This window comes from Salvelinus namaycush, chromosome 32 (assembly GCF_016432855.1).
Source record: "Salvelinus namaycush isolate Seneca chromosome 32, SaNama_1.0, whole genome shotgun sequence".
NCBI lineage: Eukaryota > Metazoa > Chordata > Actinopteri > Salmoniformes > Salmonidae > Salvelinus > Salvelinus namaycush.
In genome coordinates this window covers 18,899,657-18,914,456 of record NC_052338.1, presented here as the reverse complement: position 1 = coordinate 18,914,456, position 14,800 = coordinate 18,899,657, and the positions used below count along the sequence as shown (strand labels likewise).

The 14,800-nt window shown below is 43.2% G+C and overlaps 1 protein-coding gene across 3 annotated transcripts; it reads left to right on the top strand.

Moving 5' to 3' along the window:
- The first annotated feature begins 2,606 nt into the window (after window positions 1-2,606).
- Window positions 2,607-14,404, top strand: LOC120027000 (transmembrane protein 106B-like). Of its 3 annotated transcripts, none has more exons than XM_038971835.1 (8): window positions 2,607-2,761; window positions 6,951-7,141; window positions 9,798-9,861; window positions 10,038-10,197; window positions 10,520-10,660; window positions 10,937-10,986; window positions 11,907-11,960; window positions 12,256-14,404. In XM_038971835.1, exons 2-8 carry the CDS (start codon window positions 6,958-6,960, stop codon window positions 12,395-12,397), a joined length of 795 nt encoding a protein of 264 aa, XP_038827763.1. In that variant the 5' UTR covers window positions 2,607-2,761; window positions 6,951-6,957; the 3' UTR covers window positions 12,398-14,404. The 3 variants fall into 3 exon arrangements, with proteins under 3 accessions (XP_038827763.1, XP_038827764.1, XP_038827762.1); XM_038971836.1 differs by lacking the exon at window positions 2,607-2,761 and adding an exon at window positions 2,773-3,787; XM_038971834.1 differs by lacking the exon at window positions 2,607-2,761 and having other exon boundaries at window positions 6,821-7,141.
- Window positions 14,405-14,800: the final 396 nt, after the last annotated feature.

Here is a 14,800-nt window from a genome sequence, read left to right as displayed (position 1 = left end):
AAGACTTAAACAGGTTTCCCTCAAGAATATCCTTGTATTTAGCGTCATCCATCATTCCTTCAATTCTGACCAGTCACTCATTTTTTTCTTTAAGCAATGGCTTTTTTCTGGCCACTCTTCCGTAAAGCCCAGCTCCGTGGAGTGTACTGCTTAAAGTGGACGGATACTCCAATCTCCGCTGTGGAGCTTTGCAGCTCCTTCAGGGTTATCTTTAGTCTCTTTGTTGCCTCTCTGATTAATGCCCTCCTTGCTTGGTCCGTGAGTTTTGGTGGGTTATTTTTATAACCCAACCCTGATCTATACTTCTCCACAACTTTGTCCCTGAACTGTTTGGAGAGCTCCTTGGTCTTCATGGTGCTGCTTGCTTGGTGGTGCCCCTTGCTTAGTAGTGTTGCAGACTCTGGGCCTTTCAGAACAGGTGTATATATACTGAGATCATGTGACAGATCATGTGACACTTAGATTGCACAAAAGTGGACTTTATTTAACTAATTATGTGACTTCTGAAGGTAATTGGTTGCACCAGATCTTATTTGAGGGCTTCATAGCAAAGGGGGTGAATACATATGCACGCACCAGTTTTCCCTTTCAAATTTTATTAAACAAGTTATTTTTTTCATTTCACTTCACCAATTTGGACTATTTTGTGTATGTCCATTACATGAAATCCAAATAAAAATCTATTTATATTACAGGTTGTAATGCAACAAAATAGGAAAAATGGCAAGGGGGATGAATACTTTTTTTTTTTTTTGCAAGGCACTGCAGCAGCCGCTAATGTGCTAGTGATGGCTATTTAATCTTCTGACCTTGAAAGAGAAGCTGTTTTTCAGTCTCTCGGCCCAGCTTTGATGCACCTGTACTGACCTCACCATCTGGATGATAGCGGGGTGAACAGGCAGTGGCTCAAGCGGTTGTTGTCCTTGATGATCTTTTTAGCCTTCCTGTGACATCGGGTGCTGTAGGTGTCCTGGAGGGCAGGTAGTTTGCCCCCGGTGATGCGTTGGGCAAACCGCACCACCCTCTGGAGAGCCCTGCGGTTGCGGGGGTACAGTTGCAGTACTAGGCGGTGACACAGCACGACAGGATGCTCTCAATTGTGCATCGGTAAAAGTTTGAGGGATTTAGGTGCCAACACAAATTTCTTCAGCCTCCTGAGGTTGAAGAGGCGCTGTTGCGCCTTCTTCACCACACTGTCTGTGTGGGTGGACCATTTCAGTTTGTCATTGATGTGTACGCAGAGGAACTTGAAGCTTTCCACCTTCTCCACTGCGGTCCCATCAATGTAGAAGAGGGGTGCTCCCTCTGCTGTTTCCTGAAGTCCAAGATCAGCTCCTTTGTTTTGTTGACATTGGGTGAGGTTATTTTCCTGGCACCACACTACCAGGGCCCCCACCTCCTCCCTGTAGGCTGTCTCATCGTTGTTGGTGATCAGGCCTACTACTGTTGTGTCTTCTGCAAACTTGATGATTGAGTTGGAGGTGTGCGTGGCCACGCAGTCATGGGTGAACAGGGAGTACGGGTGGGGGCTGAGCACGCATCCTTGTGGGGCCCCAGTGTTGAGGATCAGCAAAGTGGAGGTGTTTTTTTCTTACCTTCACCTTCACCACCTGGGGCAGCCCATCAGGAAGTCCAGGACCGAGTTGCACAGAGCAGGGTTCAGACCCAGGGCCTCAAGCTTAATGATGAGCTTGGAGGGTACTATGGTGTTGAATGCTGTGTCAATGAACAGCATTCTTACATAGGTATTCCTCTTGTCCAGATGAGCTAGGGCAGTGTGCAGTGCGATGGCAATTGCATAGTCTGTGGATCTATTGGAGCGGTAAGCATATTGAAGTGGGTCTAGGGTGGCAGGTAAGGTGGAGGTGATATGATATGACTAGTCTTTCAAAGCAATTCATGATGACAGAAGTGAGTGGTACAGGGTGATATTCATGTAGTTCAGTTACCTTTGCTTTCTTGGGTACAGAAACAATGGTGGACATCTTGAAGTATGTGGGGACAATGGAATGGGATAGGGAGAGTGAATATGTCTGTAAACACTCCAGCCAGCCGTCAGGGCCAGTAGCCTTGCAAGGGTTAACAAGCAAGACGTCAGTGTCCGAGAAGTGGCTGGTATTCCCTTTGTAGTCCGTGATTGTCTGTTAGACCCTGCCATATATGTCTGGTGTCTGAGCCTTTGAATTGCGACTCCACTTTGTCTCTATACTGACGTTTTGCCTGGTAATGAATATGAACATTTCAAATCAGTAGGTCTACAATTGTAGCGACAATTGAAGATAATTTGCTGATTTTGGAGGACATGTATTAGTCATAGGAATGCCTGAAATAGAGGACTGCTTTTTAACATTATTACCTCAAAACGTAACAAGGACATGTAGAAGTACTTTCTTCTACTTGATATGTTTTTAAATTTAGTGGGAAGACCAATCGACAAAAACTACTTTGCAATATCGAACGCGAAGTTGTGGATTTGACCGGGTCATGGCTAGAAGGGATCCAGCTTTTGTCAAATAACGTCAGATTTGACTTTTCGTAGCAGGTTAGGATAATTAACGTAGCTGGTTAGGGTTAGCTAAAACGCATTAAATTGACAAAAAATGGATCCCTTCTAGCTGTATCCCGTTGTCCGAGGTGACTAAAACGTGTATTTATTTTCTGACTACTCATCATCTGAAACGTACTGCGCATGTCAGGTTGGTTGACAACAAGAACTGCATGACCTGAAAGGATTGCTAGGAAAAACACAACTCGTTTTCTGGTAAGACGGACAATAATAATTTCACGTCACCGTAGAATAAATAGTTAGTATGCTGTTAAATACATTTTATTCCAGCGCATATAGCAAACAAGACTGACCTGCTTTGCTGATGCTAGCTAGCAGCGCGTGGGTATGCTTTGGAACGTTCCAACAGGAATCTGTTCCAAAAACTAAATAACAAGGTTGTATAGCGGCAAAATAAGATACCGGGTAGGGAATGGGCTATTTCATTACGTTTTTCACTCAGCTAGTTAGCTAGGCGAATTGAGCATGCTACTTTATATATGCGATGTTTGTTGGCAACCTTGTACTTTACCAAGTTTTTGGAACATATTCCTGTTGGAACGTAACACAAATTATACCCACCCGCTAACAACTGCTATCGTTAGAGAACCTCATAACGTTATCCTTTTGCTTCCATTTTCTGCTAGCTAGTTATCCAGTTTATGATAGTTCATTTACTAGATAACTTAGTTTACAAACCAGTCGACAGTCAACTGACTTTCTTGCTAACTGATGAGTAATTTTAATTAATGGCAATGGCATATAACTAGCTAGTTAGCATAATTGGCACGATGAGGAGTGGAGCAGTGAATTAAACAAAGATTAACTTGCCCGTTTGTTAGCCAAATCCCGTTATGCTAACTTATCTAGCTATAGAACCTGTAGCTAGCTATAGACCTTGTTATTTGGCAGTTTCTTGTTGACTTGAAGAAGCCAGCCTGCCAATGTTACCCAATCAATGTCTAGATAGCTAACTAACTTCTATTTCTGCCTTAGTTTGTCAAATCCTGATTGATGTGTAACGTTAGCTACGAGCACAGCATTGGTTGGCTAACCCTCCTCCTGGAGAGCTACTGCTGGCTGTACAGTAAAGTCTTTTTTTAATTTTTTATCTAGCCCTGTTCTAATAGGCATCCAGTAAGACAACATATAGGGATGAAAGCCGTCACTTAGTTAACGAACATTTTTGAAAACATTTATTGTGGGACTTTTCCCAACAAGGTACTCTTGAAGAAAACAAAGGTACAGTATATGATTTAAAATGCTTTTATTATCGTGGCATTTCGGTATGTGTATATACAGTTGAAGTTGGAAGATTACATACACTTAGGTTGGAGTCATTAAAACTGTTTTTTCAACCACTCCACAATGTCTTGTTAACAAACTATACTTTTGGCAAGTCGGTTAGGACATCTACATTGTGCAGGGCACAAGTAATTTTTCCAACAATTGTTTACAGACAGATTATTTCACTTATAATTCACCGCATCACAATTCCAGTGTGTCAGAAGTTTACATACACTAAGTTGACTGTGCCTTTAAACAGCTTGGAAAATTCCAGAAAATGATGTCATGGCTTTAGAAGCTTCTGAGAGGCTAATTGACATAATTTGAGTCAATTGGAGATGTACCTGTGGATGTATTTCAAGGCCTACCTTCAAACTCAGTGGCTTTTGCTTGACATCATGGGAAAATGAAAAGAAATCAGCCAAGACCTCAGAAAAAAAATTGCACACCTCCACAAGTCTGGTTCATCCTTGGGAGGAATTTCCAAACGCCTGAAGGTACAATGTTAATCTGTACAAACAATAGTACGCAAGTATAAACACCATGGGACCACGCAGCCGTCATACCGCTCAGAGATTAACATACTTTGATGCGAAAAGTGCAAATCAATCCCAGAACAACAGCAAAGGACATTGTGAAGATGCTGGAGGAAACAGGTACAAAAGTGTGTGTATATATATATATATAATCAGTAAAATGCTCAGCAAGGAAGAAGCCACTGCTCCAAAACCGCCATAAAAAAGCCAGACTACGGTTTGCAACTGCACATGGGGACACAGATTGTACTTTTTGGAGAAATGTCCTCTGGTCTGATGAAACAAAAATAGAACTGTTTGGCCATAATGACCATCGTTATGTTTGGAGGAAAAAGGGGGAGGCTTGCAAGCCAAAGAACACCATCCCAACCGTGAAGCACGGGGGTGGCAGCATCATGTTGTGGGGGTGCTTTGCTGCAGGAGTGACTGCAGGAGGCATGTCACAAAATAGATGGCACCAGGAAGGAAAATTATGTGGATATATTGAAGCAACACCTCAAGACATCAGCCAGGAAGTTAAAGCTTGGTCGCAAATGGGTCTTCCAATTGGACAATGACCCCAAGCATACTTCCAAAGTTGTGGCAAATGGCTTAAGGACAATAAAGTCAAGGTATTGGAGTTGCCATCACAAAGCCCTGACCTCAATCCTATAGAAAATATGTCTGCAGAACTGAAAAAGTGTGTGCGAGCAAGGAGGCCAACAAACCTGACTCAGTTACACCAGCTCTGTCAGGTGGAATGGGCCAAAATTCACCCAACTTATTGTGGGAAGCTTGTGGAAGACTACCCAAAACGTTTGACTCAAGTTAAACAATTTAAGGCAATGCTACCAAAAACACTCAAATAGTATGTAAACTTCTGACCCAGTGGGAATGTGATGATAGAAATAAATCACTCTCTACTATTATTCTGGCATTTCACATTCTTAAAATAAAGTGGTGATCCTAACTGACCTAAAACAGGCAATTTTTACTAGTATTAAATGTCAGGAATTGTGAAACTGAGATTAAATGTATTTGGCTAAGGTGTATGTAAACTTCCGACTTCAACTGTGTGTGTGTGTGTGTGTGTGTGTGTGTGTATATAAACACAGCAAAAAAAGAAACGTCCCCTTTTCAGGACCCTGTCTTTCAAAGATAATTTGTAAAAATCCAATAACTTCACAGATCTTAATTGTAAAGGGTTTAAACACTGTTTCTCATGCTTGTTCAATGTACCATAAACAATTAATGAACATGCACCTGGGAAACGGTCGTTAAGACACTAATAGCTTACAGAAGGTTATACACAGTTATGAAAACTTAGGACACTAACGAGGCCTTTTTACTGACTCTGAAAAACACCAAAAGAAAGATACCCAGGGTCCCTGCTCATCTGTGTGAACGTGCCTTAGGCATGCTGCAAGGAGGCATGAGGACTGCAGATGTGGCCAGGGCAATAAATTGCAACGGCTGTACTGTGAAACGCCTAAGACAGCACTACAGGGAGACAGGACGGACAGCTGAGCGTCCTCGTAGTGGCAGACCATGTGTAACAACACCTGCACAGGATAGGTACATCCGAACATCACACCTGCGGGACAGGTACAGGATGGCAACAACTGCCCGAGTTACACCAGGAACGCACAATCCCTCCATCAGTGCTCAGACTGTCCGCAATAGGTTGAGAGAGGCTGGACTGAGGGCTTGTAGGCCTGTTGTAAGGCAGGTCTTCACCAGACATCACCGGCACAAACCAACCGACGCTGGATCAGACAGGACTAGCAAAAAGTGCTCTTCACTAACGAGTCGCGGTTTTGTCTCACCAGGGGTGATGGTCAGATTCACGTTTATCGTCAAAGGAATGAGCGTTACACCGAGGCCTGTACTCTGGAGCGGGATCGAGGTGGAGTGTCCGTCAAAGTCTGTGGCGGTGTGTCACAGCATCATCGGACTGAGCTTGTTGTAATTGCAGCCCATCTCAACGCTGTGCGTTACAGGGAAGACGACATCCTCCCTTATGTGATTTCCTTCCTGCAGGCTCATCTCCAGCATGACAATGCCACCAGCCCTACTGCTCGTTCTGTGCCTGATTTCCTGCAAGTGAGGAATGTCAGTGTTCTGCCATGGCCAGCGAAGAGCCCGGATCTCAATCTCATTGAGCACATCTGGGACCTGTTGGATCGGAGGGTGAGGGCTAGGGCCATTCCACCTCAGAAATGTCCGGGAACTTGCAGGTGCCTTGGTGGAAGAGTGGGGTAACATCTCACAGCAAGAACTGGCAAATCTGGTGCAGTCCATGAGGAGGATATGCACTGCAGTACTTAATGCAGCTGGTGGCCACACCAGATACTGTTACTTTTGATTTTTACCCCCCCCTCCTTTGTTCAGGGACACATTATTCAATTTCTGTTGATCACGTGTCTGTGGAACTTGTTCAGTTTGTCTCAGTTGTATAATCTTATGTTCATACAAATATTTACATGTTAAGTTTTCTGAAAATAACCGCCGTTGACAGTGAGAGGATGTTTATTTTTTTTGCTGTGTGTGTTTGTCTCAAACATGACAAACAAACGCCAACCGGTAACCTCTGACCCTCCAAGCATCACCATGGGGAAAGCCCTCTCCCTCCTGCCCAAGCAGGCATGCCGCGAAGACTCCCAGGACAGCCTGACCACCACCCAGGAGGATGATGGGAAGAGAGAGGATGTGTCCCAGTTCCCCTACGTAGAGTTCACAGGCCGGGACAGCGTCACATGTCCCAGCTGCCAGGGCACTGGGAGGATACCTAGAGGTGAGCAACACACACACCTATGTACAGACCGGATACCTAGAGGTTAACAGGATTTAAGATGCTATACCATTTGAATGAATATGACTGGGTAAGAGGTTTGTTCTGTTCAGTGTCATAGTCAGACTGCAGTTGATGTGTGTGATAAAACCAAAGGCAAAGGTGCTCTCTTGTGGATAATGGATAGTGTGACTGAATCACTCTATGAGCTTGAGGGAACCAATGACTGAATTTGGCATATGAATGACTTATGCTTTGCCCGTAAACTCACTGTAATCAAAGCTGTGTTATTTGTGGTTCATGATTTTTATCCCCGGACCCTGGTGAATTTCCCCTCTGATGGATAATGTTGTACAGTATTGCATAGGGATGTGAATCTCTTCTTTCAAGCACGACTCAATAAGTATCTAGATAAATACATTAGCTTTGACACAATACAGGAACGATACTTTTAGTTTGGAAGGATTCGGTTTGATAAGTGGAACGAATCGATTCTGTAAAATTAAAATCGGATTCTGATGGAGGTCAGGAGCTGGACCTCTTTGAGCTGGATCTGTCTGAGATTTCTTCTCTGAGGTGTGTGTGTGTGTGTGTCAGAGAATGAATTATATGGTGTGCAGGCAGCTGAGCTGAGCCATAGGGCAGACTGAGCATTTAGGCCTTTTGTCCCCCACTTTGTATCTGAAATCCCCATCATCTACTGATTAACTTGTCATTTTATCAGATCAAAAATGTTTTCAGAAAGTAATATGTTTATATTTATGTGTAGAACCTAGCTACGATTTTTTTGGTAGGACAAAACGTACCGGTATCAATATATATCTGCCGATTTATAGCCTACTGTTTTTACAGTGAGGAAGAAGTGAAATTTTCCCACACTAAGTTCTCATAAATTGCCATTGTGCTCCAAATGTTAATTTGTGACATTGTGACAATGAGATATCATAGATGTCATAGTTGAAGTGTACCTATGATGAAAATTACAGGCCTCTCTCATCTTTTTAAGTAGGAGAACTTGCACAATTGGTGGCTGACTAAATACTTTTTTGCCCCACTGTAGCTATATTTCAGTAAAAGGCCAATATCAACCGATGATATCGGTGAAACTACATATCGGTTGAGCCCTACGTTTATAGGCTATCAGTTGGTGGTTCAAACCAACTGCTAGAGCAGGCTGTCTCCGCTGGTGGGTGTGATGTGACATGCCGTAATATCCTCAAACAAGTGTATGAATATCTTGTTCCAAAGTTCAAACACTTTTCTGTTTTGTGTGCCAAAACTATGGGTTCCGCGCTGGGCTTTGTAGCCTAAGGAGAAACTGTCAGGACAGTAAGGCTGTTTTGAATATAGGTGATTCTGTTGGAACTTGTACTCCCTCTCCCTTTGACTGTCATAATGCCAATAATCATTATATACCTATATTCACAACAGTCATTGATTATTTCACAATTTAATGAAACAAATCTTATGGATAATAAACTATTTTCTAGATTGAATTGTTTTCCCCCACCCAAGGCTACACAGGTGCCAATAGCATAGGAGAAAAATCAACCAACACCTAGGAACACCACATGATGAAACACAGACCAAAACCCACACACAGATTCTGACACAACATGAACACAAACATGCACACACCGGCACAGTTATTAATAACCCCTGGGTTTTAAAGGAAAAACACTGCAGCTGTGAAGTCACTCCTTCATGTCTGTATGACAAATAACTTGACTGTGCTACTTCACAGCTCTGTTCTCTTCCCTGAAGCACATGCATATTTGGAACCAGGCTAGCTCTGAGGTTTTGCTGAGTGTTTTCCTGCTATCCTGTAATAACCTCTTCTTTAAGCCTCCTAACCTTAATGTCCTTTCTCATCCAATTTATCGAATACCGTCCGATTTCGATCAATTGGTAAAATAGCCTTATTTGCCAATAATATCGGTGAAATGACTTATCGGTCAGGTTCTTGCTGTGAATTAATATAGCACAGCTTCAGATTTCATCAGAACTTTACAGAGGAGAGCTGCTCTTCTCCCACTTCGACCATAGGCCTACAGTGCAGCTCACAAAAATGGTGTTCTTGTTATGAAATTACAACTCCCCCCTGTTCATGTAAAAATGACCAAATGCACTGACTGTTAAAAGCAAAACTATTTTATGGTGAACCTGGCAATCGAAAAGTCACCCAACTAATAAAGCCTATGATTTTACATTGGCAAAGCCATTTTACAATAATGTGAATGCTGAAGGTGCTGCGCAAATATTAGAGGCTCTCGCTGGTGCGAGCAGCTGAGCTCTGTACAGTTATCTGACTTGGAGGTCAATGACTGACATGCTTATTTAAATAGCTACTGAAGGAGAGGCCGCATCAATTCGGTCACAAAAGATTGAGGTATTTTCGTATAGGGAAATAATATGTTATGAGTAAAAAACATTAGTGAACCGGCAATTCATAACATTTTAAACGGTTTTCTGACTGATTCATGCCACGTTTGGATCAGTTTAGGCTCCTGCGAACCGATGCACTCGTATCTTAAACCATTGAACCAGGGACTGATGCCCATCAGTGAATCGTTACATCCCTAGTGTTGCTGTTATGTTGTGCTGTAGTTGTGTCCGATGATTAGCCTAAGTGTTGTAAATGTTTCCTTGCATTATGCAGGCCAGGAGAACCAGCTTGTAGCATTGATCCCATACAGTGACCAGAGACTCAGGCCCAGGAGAACGTAAGTGGAATGTCGTTGTTGGGTTGGTATCTCTAGGCTAAACGTCACAATAATGCTTGCAGATGCAACTGTGCAAGTAGCTATTCATTTCTTGTTATAATGTTCTTTGTACCCTGCCATTGTCAAACTGCTATTTAACTTCTGACCCTGTCTTTTGTTCTCCCGCCTCTCCACAGAAAACTGTATGTGATGTCCTCGGTGGTTGTGTGTCTGATGCTGTCCAGCCTGGCTGTCTTCTTCCTGTTCCCTCGTACCATAGACGTCTCCTACGTGGGCGTCAAGTCGATCTTCGTCACCTATGACGAGGACAAGAGGATTGTCTATCTCAACGTGACGGTAAGCCTCTCTCCTCTGGTCTAGCCACATGATGATTTGGGTCACATTGTGGACAGTCACAGGAGGAGACTGCTTTTCCTTATCAACCTGTACTATCCTCCTAAAGTTGGCCATGTTTGGGCAAATGAGTTTGGTCACAAATGTTGCAGGTTCTAGGTATCCTGCCATCCCCTGTAATTTTGTATTAACCCCTAAACTTCCGGGTTTGCCGCACTGGCTAACTCTGGCTTCAAACTGCTCAGTGTGTGTGTTTCTCTGAGGGTAAATTTAAAAGACAAATTTCTGTGATTATAAAATGACAAAGTATTCCTCTTCCTTCCAGAACACTCTGAACATCACCAATAACAACTACTACAGTGTAGAGGTGTCCAACGTCACAGCCCAGGTCCAGTTCTCCAAGACGGTGATCGGGAAGTCCCGCATCAATAACATCACTGCTATCAGTCCTCTGGGCATGGAGCAGGTACACAACTCTGTAATAGCATGGTAACAAGGTGTTAACAGTGCGCTAGCAACAATGTAAAAAATGGTGGTAACAACTTTGTCATCATTATTGGACATGCAGCAGAAAGTCCAGTTTTTCTAAATTCAAGAGCCAATAAGCCATAGCAAATTTTTAGTGGACTCAGACCTCTATTCCTGGTCCTAAGTTGCTCAACTTGTCACATTATGTATTTTGGCACTTCAAGTACTTTCTCCTAGTCACCTTTTTGATCATAACCCTGTGTGTTGTTCCCAGGTTGACTACATGGTTCCCACCATTCTAGCAGATGAGATGAGCTACATGTAGTAAGTACAGCACACCACAGCACACCACACCCCAGCACACCCCAGCACACCACACCACACCCCAGCACACCACACCCCAGCACACCCCAGCCCAGCCCACCCCAGCACAGCACACCCCAGCCCAGCACACCCCAGCCCAGCACACCCCAGCCCAGCACACCCCAGCCCAGCACACCCCAGCCCAGCACACCACACCCCAGCACACCACACCCCAGCACACCACACCCCAGCACACCACACCCCAGCACACCACACCCCAGCCCAGCACACCACACCCCAGCACACCCCAGCCCACCCCAGCCCAGCCCACCCCAGCCCAGCACACCCCAGCACAGCACATAGCTTTTTGAGAACACTGAACCTGATAAAGACCCTAATGGTCGAGACTTTGTTTCAATAAATCCTATGGGAGTACAGATTTTAGTGTGCAGTCTGCTTTTAGTTCTTGCTTAACCTCGTCCCCAGGCTCATATAGAGCCTGGAAACGGTGTGGAACAAAGTCAGACTTGAAAGGGGCATGTTGTAACTGAGGCGGGAGAGGGACAGCCTGCCATTGCTGGATTAGAGGAATTTGGGCATATAAAGTTTATATGTGAAAACAATTTCTTAGAGTCATACTTTCCGATTTCCCAAACTCCCTTCGTTCATTATTTAGCCAATCACTTGTGCTGCTCCTGCTTTAAATTCCACAACATGGAGGGGAGGTTCAAGGGTTACGCTAGATGGTGATGGACTGAGAGATCAGCCAATGAATATCCAGCGGGACCTTTTCCCGCTCTTGCCATAGGCTCCATTCAAGTCCCTTTCTGAAACCCAATGAAACCAGAAGGTTCGACAGAGTAAGAGCCGGCTGGTGGACAAATGTAACTTTTTGCTCATCACATGAAACTGACTGAAGTGTCTGTTCCTCTGTGTCCTAGTGATTACTGCAGCCTGCAGACCATAAAGGTGCACAACATCGTTGTCATGATGCAGTAAGTACCTCTCTTTTATCATTCTCACAGGACCCCGAAGCCTGGCTCCCATGTAATACGTATTAATGTACTCAGAACAGTTAGTCAACCTTGTTCTGTGTGGTTAATGACCTCCCCTTATTAATAAGGAACTTTTCTGATACCGTCTTCTATTCATACAGAGTGAAAATTGACCTAATCCAATATCCTCTTTTGTATGTTTCTATATTGACTGGATGTGATCACATCCCTGCTTGTTATTGTCCTAAAGGGTACAAAAAAAGCCAATTAAATGAAATCCTCTTGTTGTTTCCAGGGTGACGGTGACGACGATGTACTTTGGCCACATGGAGCAGGTCACGCAGGAGATGTACCAGTATGTAGACTGTGGAGGTAACACCACCACTCTGAGGGGTGCCCAGCCCAAGGTGTCTAATGCCCCAATACCCCCAGAGTAACCCCTTTGCCCTACCTGACCTGACCTGGAGAAGGTCCTTGGAAGCTAGTCTTACATCAGAGATCTGGCAGAACTACTAGTTGTTTAGGCTTCTCTAACACGGCTGGTCAGTTGAAGAAGGTATGTTCGAACAGGGATACGCGTTTGCACCCAGTAGCTCTCCAGGAGGAGAGTTGGCCACCCCAGCTGTAGATGGATTACTGTGTTTCTCCCTCCACCACCCGTCTACCAATGAAGACCCCACTGTAGATGTCATGTATTTCTGTGTTCGCTTACCATTGTGTTGGGAGTATATGCCAGGTGTGCAGTGGAAGGGGAAAATGTGTCTACTGACAAAAATAATTGTTTTTAATGTCTAAAAAACACCATAATGTTTCAGTACCAAACCATTATGCACTTTATTAATGCATTTAACATTCAACTTCTCATTGTGTTAATGGAAAATGTTATGAAGCCACTCCACACTCCTCCAAACCACTTGTAGATGTCTGAACTAATAATCCTGTCTATGGATGAGGATAACCTCAGTTCTCTCAGTAATCTGGTCTCAAATCTGTATCTCTATGATAGTCGAAGGAGTTGAACCAACCGATCTGGGACCAGTCAACTATTCTCAAAGTCAGACCTCACGTAACACATTAATAATGTGTATTATTATGACAGGTGAATCTAGTGTATTATTTAATTCTGCTGAAAAGTCAGAGGCACAGTGAGCCAAGTCTGAAATGACACCTATGACTATAGAACACACTACTAGGACTCTAGCCAAAGCTAGTGCACTATATAGGGTTCTCAAACTAAACTCTGGACCTCGAAGCCAGTTCCACTGCGTTTTGTTCCCTTCTAATCTGGGACTGATTTTAGACCTGGATTACCAGGTGTGTGCAATTTAATTATCAGGTAGAACAGAAAACTAGCAGGCTCCGGACCTCGTAGAGAGAGTTGAATACCCCTGGTATAGGGGATAGGGTGCTGTTTGGTGTGAAGCCAGAATGTGGCATTTCTCATATGTATAAGCTTGTAATGACCGGGCTCTCCTCTAGAGGGCTCTCTGTACAATCTGGATTCGGACCAGTTGTTTACTAATATTACCCTCTGTTGGGTGATCCAACTGTGTTAATGTGTGATCCATTGATTGAATTGAAAGGCTTATGTCCCTAAAATGGAGTCATTTGAAAGAAATTAAGATATTAAAAGTTCCTTCTACCACTCTGTTCCCAATTGGTACAATAACAAGATTGATTGATAGTGATTCATTATCAGAATTTGACCTCTTCCTTCCGAGTTCGTGCCTACGAGGGACTCGCATAATGTTTTGTGATACCAACCTACTGCTGACTTGAATTCGACCAACTTAGTTTTTACATGCATAAAGAGGATAACCTGCAAGGGACTTTGTACATTTTTGATATGACTTCCCTGCATATCAAACTCAGTTGAAGAGTTTAGAACTACCTAGATTTAATACCACATTTGTAATATGATTCCTTCCGACATTGCGGAAAATCTTTTTGAAATGTACAACTCAAATAAACTACCCTCTGTCATAGAAATATACCTTGAATTTCTTTATGAATTCTCATAACGGCAAACTACTAGGTATCTAATTAACAGTTTCCTAGGTTATCGTAGAGCACAACATTTAACATGTGTACAGTCATTTGTTCCTAATAAATTAATCTTGTATGGAAGAGTGGATCAGCTTTTGAATGAATGTTAGGATTGAGTGAAGACTTGCAGTACTACTGACACGTCAACTAGAAGAGTGGTTTATCTGATTAACTTGTTCTTTCCTAATGTCTACTTCTGCTGTGGGGTACTGACATTTATTTTGATTAACGGTATTTGACTAAATGTAAATACAAGCAATTTTTTAATGTAGTTGATGTGTTTTTATTGTTTGCTTTTCATCATGATACATTCAAAATGGTTGAGCACGATTTGTCCTACCTAGTTTTATTGCGTGGTTACCCTTTCTGAAAGTGTGAATAAAGTTTTTGACATCTCATTTGTCTGTCTTGTATTTTCTTCTGTCTTCGTTCATGCCTTTTTATTTATCCAGCCTCAGAGGAACTGGTAAGAAATGGAACACTCCCATGCAAAGTAGCACATGAATCAGTGTGACATCACAATTCCCTCACAATGCACTCATGAACCCATAGAATTGTAATCATACTGGAATTCTGACTATGCATGTTTGCAAAACTTGTCTCCTGAGCAGAAGTGAACTCACACAATGTTGCCATGGGGACAGTTGACAGCCAGTGGGGACAGTTTTTACATCATAAACACCATATGTGACGTCAAACACCTGTCTGCATAAATAGCCTGTTTGGGTGGCATTTGGCACATTTAATTTCCCTAGGTGGCTGAAGGTACGTTGGTAACCATGCACTTTCAGCCC